Here is a 16384-nt window from a genome sequence, read left to right on the forward strand (position 1 = left end):
TCTGGAATCACCAAATCACCAAGCCTTGGGAGCGTGGGGAAGCGACCTCTTCTGAGCGAATCATGTGAGTAGGTTTCTTCTTCATCAATACATATAGGGCGTTTGTTGTCGCCTAATGTGGTTCATTTGATGGTAAAAGACTTTAATGATAGGCTGCCCTATCTAAGTTGAAAATACAGTTTGCGGTCACAGGGCTTTAAAATTGCATCCCAGTAATGCTCGGCCAGGGTTTGATTGGTAAAAAGCTCTGCGTCAACGTTGTACAGTCACTTTTCCTGTTTACATTTCATTTGTTCAAATCCCAATATCTTCCCTGCATTATTTATATCTCTTGATGGGTACTGGGTGCTAATTGAGGTTTCCCACAGGTGCGACAGACCCATACTGGCCAAGGCACCTCTAATATCACGTAGCCAGCTGATTTTGTGGAAATGATCAATCTCGATGATATCTCTAAGACCTTCTGCAAAAGTAGCCAGTTCCGGCGTACAAAAAAATTCGACGACAGTATAAGATAGGGCGTTACCTAGCTAAGTCTACCAGTGCTCTCCTGCCTAGATCATTTAGCCAGGGTAGCATAGGAGTACTTTGTGGTAGGCTTGTAATCACTTCAAAGAACCTATTCTCCGATATGGCTAACTGTGTAAGTTTCTCAAAGCCCCATAATTCTGACCCGTACAAAACCGAGCTACTACCTTAGCATTATAAATCTGCTGCATTCGACTAACAGGCTTGGTCAGGGATGTTTTAAATTCATTACTTAAGACACCAGCTAATTGACAGTGCTTCAATGTGATCGTATCAATGTGTGACCTCCATCGCATTTCCTTCTGCAAGGTGATATCTAAATAGGTAAATGCATCTACCTGCTCAAGATGTGACTCATTGAGAATAATGCTACCCTTAAATGATTGTGTGCTGGTTACAAGTCATAAGCTTAGTCTTTGTTGAGTTGATTTTTAGGCATCGTAGAGAGCAGAATTCTTCAAAACGCCGCAGCGCACGCTGTAACCCACTAGGAGTTTTTGAGATAATAAGAGTGGCGTCTGCGAACATTAACATTTTAATCTTTTTGCCTGCTAAAACTGATGCATCCGTTGAGACGGTAGTTAAGAATTTAGCAACTCCATTAATAAAAAGAGAAAATAGTGTGGGTGAAATTACACATCCTTTACGGACTCCCTTCTCAACAGGACAGGGGTCTGTTTTATTCCCCTGTGGTCCCCAACGTATTTGTGCAAAGTTTTTCTCGTGTAGGGAGACGATAAGGGAAAGCAGATCAGTGGGCATCCCCAACTCCTGTAGCACCACCGAAAATTTGTTAAGTGAGGCCAGATCAAAAGCTGACTTAAGGTCGACAAAAGCAGCATACATGCTTCTCTTGCCAAAAACTACGGTTCGCCAGTACATTAGAATGAATCGAAAGACCTGGTCTATGGTACTGATATGCGCCTGAAAACCCGCCTAAAGCGGGGTTAGGATGTCATTGTCATCTATCCACTCTTGAGCTTTTGACAGGGCAAATGGGGCTACCACCTTTGGGATCGAATCAATAAGGCTTATTGCCCTATAATTTCCTGGCAACGACTTGTCTCCTTTTTTGTATACTGGGATGATCTCTGCCACCTCCAGGTATCCGGAATGGGAGTGCCATGGGTAATGGCGTTTGCTAGTAACATTATATACCTGCTCCATTTGGCCTTATTGTGCAATAAATATCGGCAGGAATACTGTTAATGACTGACACTCTCCCCCCTGTGATGGCACTAAGGGCAGCACTTATGCCCATCGAGTCAAATACATTATCATCAATTAATTATAAGTGAGTCGGGAACGGCTCACAAACCTCTACATTATTGTTTGCATATTGTAAGGCAAAATAATTGACCAAGATATCAGGGTCTACGTGATTTTGGGGGGGCAATGTAACTCCACCCTACCCCATTTTACCAGGTGCCAAAAGCATTGGCTATTGTTCCTTGGGCATGCTTATTTTAGATCCTGCCATCTGTTCTCATCCCAGGTTTTTTGTAGCATTTACCATTGCCTTCTTAAAAATGTTCCTGGCGTTTTCCTGGACATGTCACCTGATCTAATAGCCTCCCCTAATGATCTACGAGCTCACTTGCACTCTTTATTAAACTAGTGGTGCTGTGACTGAGAACCTTTCTCCTTAGCCCTATAAGGTCTCTGAAAATGTGAACGCATTTTAGCAAATAGTATGAATAGAGCAATATTATTTCTTTAAGAGGTTGAGAATTAAGGAGGGAAACCTCCATCTCTGCTAGGGTATTCTCTACGTCACTGGCAATAGTGGACAAAGTATCCAGTTTTTCTAAAATCATGGACTATTTAAGTCGCTGCATATCATTTGTGATTTGCAAATCACTTGTGGTGAATGGATTATGGGTTTGTGTTGGTTCATGTGATTTCCTGAATTCTAATGCTGAGCATAGTGGATTGTGATCACTCTCCACACATCGTCCAGCACTACCATATCCTCGAGGGTATGCCATTGTTTTAAACTAATTAAAAGATAGTCAATGCGGCTTGAATGGTGGCCGTTGTTGAACGTGTCAACCCCTTGCCTATCAGGTATGGTTCGGCTATTGGCCGCCCTTAAGTCATATTCCAAACAAGTAGCTTTTAGTTGAATAGCTACTTCTGACCATCTTTTGATTGGAGATATTTTAGGACATGGGATACCCCACTGCGCATCTTCCTACCCTGCCAGGTCATTTTCCTCACTGTCAAGAGGCTCAGAGGTCGAATTAAAGTCCCCCGCTATAAACAACAGAAGCAACCAAAGAAAGATTATCTGGGAGTTCACTTAAGGCCAATATAGTTTCGGACCTCCGCCCCTGCTAAGTCCTTTCGCGTATACGTTGTAAATATCGATGTTACCATAGGGGCCAGTCTCCAACCGAATGGCGAGAATGTCCTTACTCTCGGTCTGGAGTACTTGTATTTGAAGACCAATGTCCTGACAGACCCATATTGTTAATCCACCCCGAAGGACAACCCTTGCCACCATGAATAGCTGGAATATAATAGTTTAAATACCCTGGGTGATGAACTGGTTCTACTGACCAAGTTTCCTGGAAAGCGCATGTCATACCTTTTGACGAGGGTGTTCCATTCAGGGGAAACACCCTTAGACCTCAGCTGATAAAAGTGCTATTCTATGTGATGTTGGATGTAAATCTAATATCATCCTTTCCCTAGGATCTACGGTCCCTGGTGTGCAACCCACCTCACTCTTTGCTCTAGTGGGGCAACTAGGCTCCAGAGAAGATTTTACTTCTGGGTGGGAGACAATAAACTCACTGATGTATGCTGGCTTGGTGACCTGGGTACGAACAATCGTGGGAGTGAGAGACCTTCAATCTATCTCTCGTAGAGGTGACGCACCAATATGGGATGTTATGGGATGGGCTAGATTTGTCTTTAAAACCGTTTCCGGAGGATTATGTTTGAGACGAATATTGGTTCTGGTGAGGTGTTGGGTACGGATATCAAAGGCAACCAGATTCTCAACAAGATCTCAGTGTGATAGTGTAAGTGTAATAACATCAAGGACAGCGCCCAGATGAGAGTATCTTTTAGCCCCCATAATGTCATCCCTTATTACAGACCGGCACCCTCTCGCCTGCTGGATCCAATGAATGCACCTATTTATTAGGGATCCTTCATCCTCTTTGGAAAGACTGGGTAGGAGCCTTGGCACATTTGTCAAGTGTACTATTTGTCTCATGTCTGGGGTTCTAACGGCAGTTTGCGTAGCTAGAGTCGTCTTTGCCTGATGATAAACAGGATCTAGTGGGGGGCTAGGGCCTCAATAGGTTTAAAAGATTGTTGGAGGCCTATCCTATTTTGAGTTACCCTAGATTGTCTAGGATCTGGGAGATTGACTTTAGCACACATAGTTACATTTTCTCTGCCTACTCTACTCATGCTATGTCTTGTGGGACACCCAGATAGCTGTTTTACATGGTCCACCCCCTCCCCTTGTTGTTAGATATGAAATTTGGATGGGATCCCAATTGTTTATTTACATGTTGCACGTCTATAAGTACCTTCCTTAGAGAATCAGAGAAGCTGCCAACAGTTACTTTAGCTCTAATTTCCTGCACTAGATCTATTATTTGCAGGGTTAGTAATCTTTAAGAGGGTGCCTCAATTAACATGGCATTTGTGTGGTTTGGTTGACTGTCTCTGCTATTTGTGTCTAGACTATTTTAGTGCAAGACTGGACGTACTACAGATTGGACATTCCTTGTGTGGTTTATACTAGCCTCAGTACCCTCTTTTTGCACTTCACTTCCTGGGCAAGTAGGGGTAACGGGTGGTTCTACATGCCCTCAGAGTGGAGTAAAAGTATTGCTACTAGGAAAAACAGGCAGATTAGCCATTGTCTCTTGGCCGTGATGTCCCCGCTTACAGGTCTCTTGGGTGGTACGTTAGGAGCGCCAAGTGCCGGATTCCTGCTAACTGCCCTTTTAAACATAGCTGGTATACGGCCAGTATACGTAGGGCTTCTAGGTATCTGTGACTTGGTGTACTTACGTGACGTATTGATGAAGGTTGTATCAAGAAGACCCTCGCATTTGGATAATAAGCTGTCTATACAATCTAGTACCCCTTCATCTGGTCTTGGGGTCAGTTCTTTCTTCTTCGCCTTCTTTTCACAAACGTCCCTCGATCCTCCCACAGAAACTTTTCGCTTCCCCATTGCAATTCAGGTTGACAGCAATGAAAAATGAGGAAACACAGCCAACAAGTAGCCCACAAGGGGAGACTAATAGTGATTCAAAGAGCCGCTATCTTAGCACAGAACCTTTTTCCTTGTCGGAGATGTCATGAATATTGAGACGTGAACGACTAAGAAGAGATGTCAGGAGGGTGGTCCAGCCCAGCCTCTTCCGGGCAATGACGGCGTGGATGTGCCGGCCCTTGGCCCAGGCACAGCCCGGGCGCGTCCTGCACAGCAGGGGCTCACGTTCAACTTTATCCATCTCCGGGCACATCCGTGATGCTGCGTGGGCGCGGCAATGGAAGGGGAGCCAGGGGGATGCAGTCCGTGACCCTTATTCCCGATGTTGCAACAGAAGTAAGTTTCACTATCTCAAATTTTATAGATATAAAGGGAAATATTGTTATATTTTATTTAAAGCATGCCACTGCTCTCTGGCTACGTCATAAATATATATACTACAAATAAACAGATAGGTATAAATATCGGAAACAGCTCATGTTGTGCTGTCGCCTGTCCCCTGGGCAACAGTATGTTAACTTGGTGAGAATGAATCTGTCATCATAACCTGGACAGTGTAAACAAACTGTCATTATGCTATCTCTGTGTCTGAAGCAACAGTGGAATTTTCCACTCAGTTTGTTTTTGTTGTGACTTGCGATGTGTAAATACTGTTGCCATCAAAACAACTTCACGGCCATGCATGAAAGTAGTTCCGCGCCATCTACCTTGTCTGACACAGAAGTACATTAAACAGTAATTGGTCATAACATTGGCTTGCTTGTTAGTGAGCTAAAAAATTAAACAGTCATCGACCAGTCCTTGAGAAGCAGTCCAATGAACAAGGCCATGGGATCTATTACACTAAAATATAAGTGCAAATTTACAATGCCCAGATAAGAAATGCATTGAGCTAATTTGTGGCAATATCCATCCACATTGCAGCCATCTATAGAAGACGTTTATTCTGTAGTATGCATGAAAGTAGATTATTCTTTATTACAACCTCTGACTCAAGTACATATTCCCCTAGCGATGTCACTTCCAGGTCTTTCCCAACTTCAATCAACATTTCAACCCACATATTTTACTACTTGGAGTTGTACACACAATCTGCTCAAAAGGTGGATTATTGCTTAATGGAGAAATGTGTATTGGCAGAACCATTCACCACAAACTGTCTGTTTCATTGACAAACTTTGTTCCCTAAACGATACTGTCAACAACTATTGCTCCAATTTCTGCTCCAGATGCCACTTTCAGAGCAGTCATAAGTACAGCAGATGACCTTTCAGTTCCATCACACATATCCTTCATTACTTCACTTCCATCCTCCCCTTACTGCTTTATTTTCAAACCACAAATATGTTTTGCCATCACTACCACTCCCCACCATAATGTCTCAACAAGATTCTCTATCTCTCCTTACCAAGGCTTGTTGGCTCAAGTCTCACACCTTCCTCACCTTGCATCCTCAGGGTATTTCTCATCACTTGCATCAGTTTCTTGGATTCATCAAACACTTTTCTCTCCCTTAGTTGCTTTTCAACCATACTCACCATACTTCAATATCAGATGATATTGTTCCTCTTGGACCACTCTAAAATTGTGATTCAGAAAACCCTAATTTCCCTTCATAAGTATAATGAGGCAAAGAAAACGAGGGCAAAGGAGTTGAAAACAAAAGTTATAACGTTTGGCAGGACATCTAATATCTCAAACTACTGCTGGAAAATGGGCCCTTTAAAAATCACAAGGACAACATCATATAACTACCTAGGCGTATGGCTCTCTGCAAATGGCAGAACCAAAATCTAGCTGAGCCACCTCAACGAAAAGCCGCAGTAATCATCACCAGACTATGCCAGCATAACACCATACAAGAGAGTCCCTCTTCAGTTCCAATAAGAAGGATATTGAGGGCCACCCTCCTACCAGCAATCACCTATGCCCAATGTGGGTGCTTTCCTAAAATAGTACAACAGGTGCATTACTGCTGCGCCCAACACCCTGAAATCTGTTCTCCAGCACATATTTAAAACCAGGAGTAGCTCTTGATCCATTTATTTCAATGATTCATCAGACCTGTCAGTACTGACTAAGCTATTGGTCCCGCACACAGCATTCAAGACTATTTTGAAAAAGCAGATAAAGGTACTGTCAAGATCAAGCAACGTGCCAAATTGAAGAGCACACCGATACTGGAAGCACTGGCAACCTCGTACAATATTCAGGCTGCAACCATACCTTCACTGCTCAATTGGGAAAGCCTGTCTCAAACAAATTATGGTCGCAAGGATTTTGGGCCTGAAAATTAAAGAAATAAATACAAATTGGCCAGTCCTTTACAAGATTGTGAAGTGCAGGCTGTGTGGCTACAAAACTGAGTCTTTCGACCATATATTGTGCTGCTGCCTAAAGATGCCCCATGCCGGATGCTCCTTTTAAAGCTGCTTTTCCCAAGCCACAGCATAAGAAATGGAAACGAGGCTAGGAATGTTGTTGTTACCACAATGGAGCCAACCGAACTAGCTACATTTGGTAAAAACATCAAAGGGGTACAGGACCTTTTAACAGACTCCAACCAGACTGTCCAAACCTAAAAATGGAAAACCTAAATCTATTCTCATGAAGACCCAAATAGCATCCAGTCATTACTGCTTATTATATGCAAGTCTACAGACATTATTCCAATGCTCTCCTGCACCTCGTAACTTCATGCACACCACTTGAACACGCCACTATTATCATGTTTCCTTGCACAGACGTCACTAGTTAAACCTTACTGCAATGGACCTGAAGTCTTTCTTCAGACATCTGTGCACTTCAAAGTTGTTCCTTTTACTGTAAAGCATTGTGGGAACTTTCCATGGCACAAAGTTGTCGCTTTAATGTCTTTCATCTATTCTGCCAATCCGGGTCATAAATATAAATCTCTAGCTCCTTTTTCATGTTCTGGATATACCCATGTGTTCATCATGACACAGTGAAACACATTTTTTCTCAATTCATTTGTCAGAATAACTTTATCTCCTGTCAGCAAAAACAAAATTCTTCATTAAGTTCATCTGAAACCTCCCATTATGTTTTTATGTTTTTTCTAACAATTACTGTAAAAACTACTTTTACAGCCAACTATACCTTACATGTTCCCTAATCACTGCCAACTCCCCATTTGCACCATACGCTAGTACTAGCTTATCCTTGGCTATTGCTTCACTCTTCCCCTGATCCACGCCAAGCAGATGGGAACACTATACTTATTCCACTCATTCTTATTAAATTCCTTCATTAAAATTGGCAACCCGATCAACAAATCTGCAAAAATATTATTTGCACCTGGTTTATACCTCTTTTCATATTTATAATCATGTAACTGCATGGCTAATCTCTCAATCCTAGTAGGAAATATTCACAACCCATGGGTTGTCAACAATTTTATCAGCGACTTATGGTCACTCATGAGGGCATTTTTTCCCCCAAAATGAATTTGAAAATGGATCCAGGGCCCACATGCACACTAACACAGCCCTGTCAATAACACAGTACTTCTCGTCAGCATCCGACTGTGACCGAGAAGCAAATATAATCATTTGCTGTGTTGCACTTGGGTAAAAATCGGCTCTAACCATCCTTCACTCATATCAGTTGCTGCAATGGTTTTGCTTTCAGTTAATATCCTTCCTTGCAAAAAGTAACTCTGGAAAAAGAAAAAAACAATTTGAGATCAGAGTGTGATCCTGATTATGGTCAATGTACTTACCTCATGTGAATAGGATACATTTTTTCCTTAAGCTTTGCTTCCCATTTGCAAGATGTTAATGTATTATGTAATGGCATTTTAATGTGATTTTTATTTGTGTCTGTTGTACAAAAATGAACAGTCTTTTTTAATGAATTGTATTGTATTGAATAAATTGTCCTTGTTTTAATTGACTTTTCCTTTATTGCTCCGGGATGAATGTGATGTGATAGTTATTGCTTTATGACTTAAAGTTGTACCCAAAAGGGAATCTTTTTTTGACAATTGTCGCCCGGTACCCTACCCTTTTGGATGTTGGGGTCCTCTATTTTATTAGAGAAAAAGGGTATATTATAAATGACTACACAAATGTTTCTATGTTCTGCAAAAGATGTCTCACTTGGTATTGTTTTCTAAGAACTTATGAACACATTTCAAGTAGAGCTCAGCTAATCATAATAAAGATTGTGGATTTTCCTTACAGCAATTGCTTCCACTGATTTACATTTTGGGTAACTCCCTACATCTCTCCCAACAATTCTGTCAAAAGTGTCTGAAAAACAGTAGATGCCAAAGCAAGTTGAAAGGACCTATGAGGGAACTGAAAACAGCCAAAAAGACTAATGAAATCAGTGATGTTCTACCTGTCAGGGTCCAAGGCATCTGGGGGTAGGCCGAAGACCTATCTAGGGTCGAACGCCACTTAATTTCCTTTGTCATGGCCTCTATTTTATCACTGTTTGCATATAATGCAGTGTACTTCGGATTATGATTGAATTTGCTCTGGGTGGAGGGTCACTGTTCTAATACTTACTGCTATTTTACCACTTGACTTACACAGATGTGTCTGTAAAGTGGAATTTTGCCCTGAATTTTTACTCTTTGTCCTGAATTTTGCAATCCCTAACCAGAATGTGCCCCTTTGGCAGGCGGTAACCCTGCTGACTATGAGCATGTGAACAAGCATAAGAACATGATAGTAGAAACTGCTTTTGCACTGGAGCTTTCAGATTTTTCAGATTCTACATTTATTATCTATTATTTATTTTCTCAGTGAGTAGAATCGGATTCATCAGAGTATGGCCATGTCCATTTGACCAGGAATTGATGTTCCACATTAGTAGTAATACAGATTCTGAAATCACTATGCAAAAAGAGTTATCCAGAGACTGAAGTCAGTACAATGCACTCCTTGTGTAACTAGGGTGCCACCTGGCCGGTTTTACATTGGCACAGCCGGTATTTTAATGTCCCTGCCGAAACAAAAATTAGGAAAATGACCTCAAGATTTTTTCCTTTATTAGTACATACTTTCAACATTGAGGGGCTGATTCCGATGTCGGACGGAAGGGCTCCGACCGACGGTTGGAGCCTTCAGCCCACATCGGAACGTGCTGTTTGGATTCCTTTCCGACCAAGCCATTCCAATGGGCTCGGTCGGAAAGGAATCCGACTCAAATTTCCTGATGGCTTACGACGGGCTTGGAAACCCTTCAGTACTCTCCCGGCCGACCGAGGGAATACGATGGAAGTTTCCCACTGCCTTTTCGTGCTGGTCTTTCCGGCACGAAAATACAGTCGTAAACTGTCTTTGGGGGCCCCCAATAGGGCCCCCAGTAGGGCCCCAGTGAGTGCAAGACTGCCGAATGGTGGCCTTGGGGTGCCTGCCACCCGGTGCAAGGATGAACTGTACCTCTGCATTTCACAATGCAAGCATGCATTTCATTCGGAATGCATGCTCGCATTGTGAAATATACGAGTGCGACTGAACGGGGTTCGGGTGCATCGTACTTGCAGGTCTGTAACAGACGACAGTAGGTCGGTTGGTTACGATTCCTGACCGATGTCAGACGAACTCCACTCCGTCCGACATCGGAATTGGCCCTTAATGCAAGAAAAACACTTTAAAATGTGTTTGACAGGTGCCAAAATGACCACTGATTGATAATTAAAGTAAACAAGCAGTTAGGCCATGTTAAAAACGAATACAGATGATTTCATGCTAAATTCTAATTAAGAATCATGTCCAGGGCTTTTCACAACCTGCACAAGTATCTGTGTGGATATGTCCTCATGTAACCCATAGGTTTCACCTGATATTTCACTCACCATCAGTTCCTGGCCAGATACTCAGGCTGTAGTATGGATGAGTGTAGTTTATTCTGTGATACAACCTCCGACTTCAGCACATCCGTCGCCTTCATGCCTGTTACAACTTCCACTCCAGGTCAAACCCACAAATTCTAAACCTGTGAGCTGTACACAAAACCTGCTCTAAAGGTGGATGATATTTGAGGGAAAATGAGTGATGAGAAAACTAGAATGCACCACGCCATATGTTTGAAGCCACACAAAGCCACCATGCGTGGCTTTGAATGGCTTAAAAAATATGGAGTAATGCAATACAGTGCAAATCGCTGTGTTGCATTACTCTGCGCAAGGGAGGCATTCGATGGGCATTGTGTGGGTGTTCCCACGCAACTCCTATGGTTTTTGATGCATTCCTAGATTTACTAAACCTGGTAAACCTGGGAAGGTGCCAAAAAGATACGACTCCCCAGGTGAGGCATAGCAAGGAGAAATAGGTTTATTTCTCCTTGTTTTTTCCTCTTTCTATGTGTGTTGCATTCTTCAGCACGCATAGAAAGAGGCAAACACCTCTGAAGATTGTTTTTGAGCAGGAAGGTGACCCTCCCTGCATAAAAACAATCCTGCCTACAACAGAGGCACCCTTCATGCTCCCTCTCAGCACACATATCCACGGTGTGTTAAGTGTATCCTCCCTTGTCCCCCCACTGACACCGAATGGATTCGCTCTATTCAAAGAATCTCATATCTTGACCGGGCTAATAAACTTGTCAAGCGAACAAAATTCTGGGAACTATGGGACGATTGGTTTAGGCTTTATGTTTCCAGTCTATCACATTGACCATGTTTTTTTTAAATCTATCTTTCTGCATCCTTCCCTCTCTTTGGTTCCCTTTTGTCTTTCTTTTTCTCCCAAATTTTGTCTATCTCCTTTTTTTTTTGTCTTAGCTCAAAGCATGTTTACATTTATTCTGAAACTTTATGGTCCTTTGATTAACTATATGCTATACAGACTGCTTTGGTGCTGGGGTCACCTTTTCTTTTCAGTACCTATTTCAGAGGAGCCAGCTGTATTTACCAGCCGAGAGGTATCTGTGCAGACCAGGTATACCTCCATCCTCCAGCCAAAATGGCGCCACTGCAAGGGGAAAGGTCAGGAATGCACCGTATTGGATAAATAAGGTGCATCCCTGAACTCTCCTTGTGACGCAGGGCAGCTCAGCAAGGTGACATGCTGTGTTGCCCTGCGCCAAAAGGGTCATAAATATGCCCGTAGTGCGTGTGGGAGACGGGTATTGATCTGTTTGTATCTCGTTTCTGTCCATAGAGATGTATTATTCTCCATTGACTAATGTCAAGAGAATGTCGTTAATGTAATTATTCTTTCTTTTTAGTTTCAGAATTCTCAATTGCAGTCATGTGAGACTCTGCACCCCAATATATGGCCGATATATCCAAATGCTGGTACGCTCCTCCATCATTTAACCTATTAAACCGGAAGGCACCGGATTTGACATAAGGTGAAGACTGCTGAGACTATCCATCCGACCAGCTCAGTTCCAGATCTCCACTAGCGCTGTGTTGACATTTTCTGTTGGAATTTTAAATCAATAAATATGCTAATACTCTAATTGTTATGCGTTAGTCCATTTAAACTTGCAAATTGTGTCTAAATATTATATTTAAAACATGCATTTCTGATGTATCCTTTTGTCAAAAACGGTCTTATTCTAGGATTCTGTTTCTGGAGGAGGCATGAAAAGTCATTGCTGAGCATCACCTTTGTAATACAGATAGCACTGTTGCACATGCGATAGCACTACCATTAGACGGCATTCCCTCATTTGTGGCGGACTTTCAGCGCACCTCCTAAAGGTAGCTCTCTGGAGGAATGAAAGAGGGCCCCATTGCCTCATTGCCCCCCAGCCCCCTGCCTGCAGGCGGGTGGAGTCACTCACTGAACTCGCCTGCACGGAAATCTTTAATCCCTCTTAAAAAAGTGCAGGCAAGTTGCTGCCTGCACAGAGAAAACACAGAGCAGCTTTTAAACAGCTGCTCTGTATTTCTCTTGAATGCGCTGCCCTGTGGCAGCGTGAGTTCGTGACTGAACTGAGAGCAGCACATTCAACATAATTTGTTGCACTTTCCCTGTGTGCACCAGGCACACCAGCTTATTTATTATTTAAGAAGCTTATAAAGCGCGCAGCTACCCCCGTCGGGGGTGTCCCGGTGCTGAGAGATGTGATGTTCTCTCCTGTTGTCTCTTCCTTCCCCTTTAAGCTATGTCATTCTCCCCATCGTTCTTGGTTCTGAGAATGTACTTGCCTGCAGGATTCTGTATTAGGCAGTTACTTGTGGCTGTGCTTGGCTGAGGTTGTAATAAACCCACTCTGTTCAACTCGACTACCTATCTACTCGTATTATTGGTTTCTTCAACTACATTATACTGGCGACGATTGGAAACGAAGCGAAACGACCTCAACAGGACAACACAGAAGATTTCCCGTCCTACCTTCTCCTGCAGCGGCTGATCAAATTTAATCGAAGTGAAGCGAAGACTTCCCAGCGGCGGATTCCAAACTAACATGTTGGTGAGGAGAGCGGGAGGTGTTTGACAAGGGTTAAATATAGAATAAGGCTTTGCGCAGGAAAAGGAAGATCCGTTTGATGCTCGCGCTTTGTTTATGGTCGCGCTCCGCATTTGGGATTGGTGACGTCAATCGTCAATCTGCGTTTCATACGTGTGCGTTTCACACAACGGATGGAACGCGCTAGCGGAAACGAACATTGACGCATTGTTTTGACAACGCTGCGTTTCAGGAGTTCTGCGCTGCGTGTCAACAGAACGTCCATTGACACTGCGCTTCAGGAGATCAGCGTTCTGTGTCAACAGAACGTCAATTAAACCTGCACAACAAGAAAATAGAACGTTTCTTTATTACATCGTTCTCTGAAAGGATCTTTCCTTGTTTAACTAATATAATCGCCCTTGTTCAATTATTCTTTACAGAGTCTAAAAAAAAAAAGAAGAAGTAATAATAGAATCTTTTCCTTGTTTATTTATACTACTCAAACACTGCATAGTAAAATTAATAGAAGATAATGAACAAGAACAAACAGTCCACGGATAAGTAGTAATAAATCTAAAGGATTTATATATATATATATAAAAAAAAGGAGAAAAGGACACATATTTATTTCAAATAAATATATATATATATATATATATATATATTCACTGAAAAAACCATAGGTTATAGACCATATATAGTTAGGAATTTGCATTTACAAAACCTTGAAAATTCACTGAAAAAACCATAGGTTAGAGACCATATATAGTTAGCTGGACATTTTATTGACATAAAACCAATGAAATTCCATATATAGTTAGTTGCACTAACTATATATCGCGCACCCGCAATCCACTGCTGATGATGTCACATATTACATCATTCATGACATGGTCAGTGACATCACTGATGACATCACTGATGACATCTCAAATGACATCACTGATGACATCTCAAATGACATCACTGATGACATCTTCTAGTGTCTGTGTGTTTTTGTAAAATTTAAATATGTTTTACATATTGAAGAATGAGTGGATGTATGGAAGACTGAGTGTGTGTATGGCTGGCTGGGAGGTGTGTGACTCTGTGCATATCAATGTGTACTTGTATCAGTGATTGTATAAGAGAGTAAGTATGTGTTAGTATATGTGTGAAAAGTATGGTGTTCTGTGTTTAACTGTATAGATGAGGAAATCGAAGTGTGATTGATTCTTCACAGGACTGACTAGGTGTATGAGTGCATATGATAGTGTTGTAATAATGAGTGACTGTATGTATGAGTGATTGTATGGGTGAATGAGTGAATGTGTGTGTAGAAGTAGGAATCAGTGAGTGCGTATGTAGTAACTGGTATTGGTGTGTCATGATGTCATCAGTGATGTCATTTGAGATGTCATCAGTGATGTCATTTGAGATGTCATCAGTGATGTCATCAGTGATGTCACTGAAGTATGGTGTTCTGTGTTTAACTGTATAGATGAGGAAATGGAAGTGTGATTGATTCTTTACAGGACTGACTAGGTGTGTGAGTAACTCCATGGATGAGTGGCAGTGTGTGAGTGTCTGCATAGGTGTATGAGTGCATATGATAGTGTTGTAATAATGAGTGACTGTATGTATGAGTGATTGTATGGGTGAATGAGTGAATGTGTGTGTAGACGTAGGAATCAGTGAGTGCGTATGTAGTAACTGGTATTGGTGTGTCATGATGTCATCAGTGATGTCATTTGAGATGTCATCAGTGATGTCATCAGTGATGTCATTTGAGATGTCATCAGTGATGTCATCAGTGATGTCACTGACCATGTCATGAATGATGTAATATGTGACATCATCAGCAGTGGATTGCGGGTGCGCGATATATAGTTAGTGCAACTAACTATATATGGAATTTCATTGGTTTTATGTCAATAAAATGTCCAGCTAACTATATATGGTCTCTAACCTATGGTTTTTTCAGTGAATTTTCAAGGTTTTGTAAATGCAAATTCCTAACTATATATGGTCTATAACCTATGGTTTTTTCAGTGAATTTCATTGGTTTTTTAAAAGCTAATATCTATAGCTGTAAAATATATTCTTTATTACGTGACGTATCACGTAGCCACGTGAGACGCCTCATGACGCGTCGCATAACCGTGACGTATCGGCTCTGCAGCGCAAACAAAACCCGTAACGTAAGCGTGCCGGAGCACGCTTACAGATATATATATTTTTTTAACCTTAATTAGACAAAATCCACACGTGCACATATCTTGAGGCCTTGCAAAGGCACATCAAACAAACAGTCCCTACAATTTTGCCAAGTTTGCTGGAAATCTATTCCCTTAATTTTTTTTTACTGTTTCTCTTGGTTTTCCCCTTGTTACGCTTACCAGGACGCTACCCGGTACGCGAACCGGTCGCTCCAAAAACACAAGATGGCGGACTCCCGTTACGCTGCCGGTTAGCTGCCCGGTTCGCGTACCGGGAAGCGCCTCTACCGTGAAAAATCGCGGGGGACTTTAATATCCCCCTCATCAATCCTAGGGGGTCAGGAGGGGTTTACCTTGCCCCCTTTCCTTCATTTCCCCCTTCTTTTTTCACTACATCTTGTCTCTCGAACTTACCGAGAGACAAGATGGCGGCCGCTCCGGACTGTTTACAATGTTGACAGCTACGCTGCCGGTTAGATGCCCGGTTAGCTGCCCGGTTCGCTGCCCGGTTCGCGTACCGGGACGCGCCTCTGCGGCGTAAAATCGCAAAAAATTTTTATTTTTTATTTATTGCCCCGCGGGGCACTTTAATATCCCCCTCATCAATCCTAGGGAGTCAGGAGTGGTCTACCTTGCCCCCTTTCCTTCATTTCCCCCTTCATTTTTCACCACATCTTGTCTCTCGATCGTACCGAGAGACAAGATGGCGGGCGCTCCGGACTGTTTAGAATGTTGAAAGACACCGGAGAGCCAATCAGCTTCGCTTCGCGAAGTTCCGTTACGCGTCAGGTACGCAAACCGGGGCGCTAACCGGAGCGCTGTCACAGATATATATATTTTTTTAAACGTTAATTTCTCAAAATCCACTGGAGCACATATATTGAGACATAGCAAAGGCACGTCGGGCAAACCATATCTACAATTTTGCCAAGTTTCATGTAAATCTATTCAGCCGTTCGAGCTAAAAGTGAGTCCAACAGCCCTATGGAAAAATGAATGGGAAAAACGCGTTTTGGGACCCCCCTTTTTTCTC

The 16384-nt window shown here is 42.3% G+C and overlaps 1 protein-coding gene across 1 annotated transcript in view; it reads left to right on the plus strand.

The window, feature by feature from the left end:
- The window catches only part of LOC147685089 (uncharacterized), a 110907-nt gene extending 98693 nt beyond the window's left edge, over positions 1-12214 (plus strand). Inside the window, exon 4 of the mRNA XM_086940964.1 lies at positions 11978-12214. Within this exon, the coding sequence (XP_086797090.1) occupies positions 11978-12076 (99 nt within the window). The 3' untranslated portion in view covers positions 12077-12214. The remainder of the gene's footprint in view (positions 1-11977) is intronic.
- The last annotated feature ends 4170 nt before the right edge of the window (positions 12215-16384 follow it).

Source organism: Lissotriton vulgaris, chromosome 10, assembly GCF_964263255.1.
Source record: "Lissotriton vulgaris chromosome 10, aLisVul1.2, whole genome shotgun sequence".
NCBI classification, from domain to species: Eukaryota; Metazoa; Chordata; class Amphibia; order Caudata; family Salamandridae; genus Lissotriton; species Lissotriton vulgaris.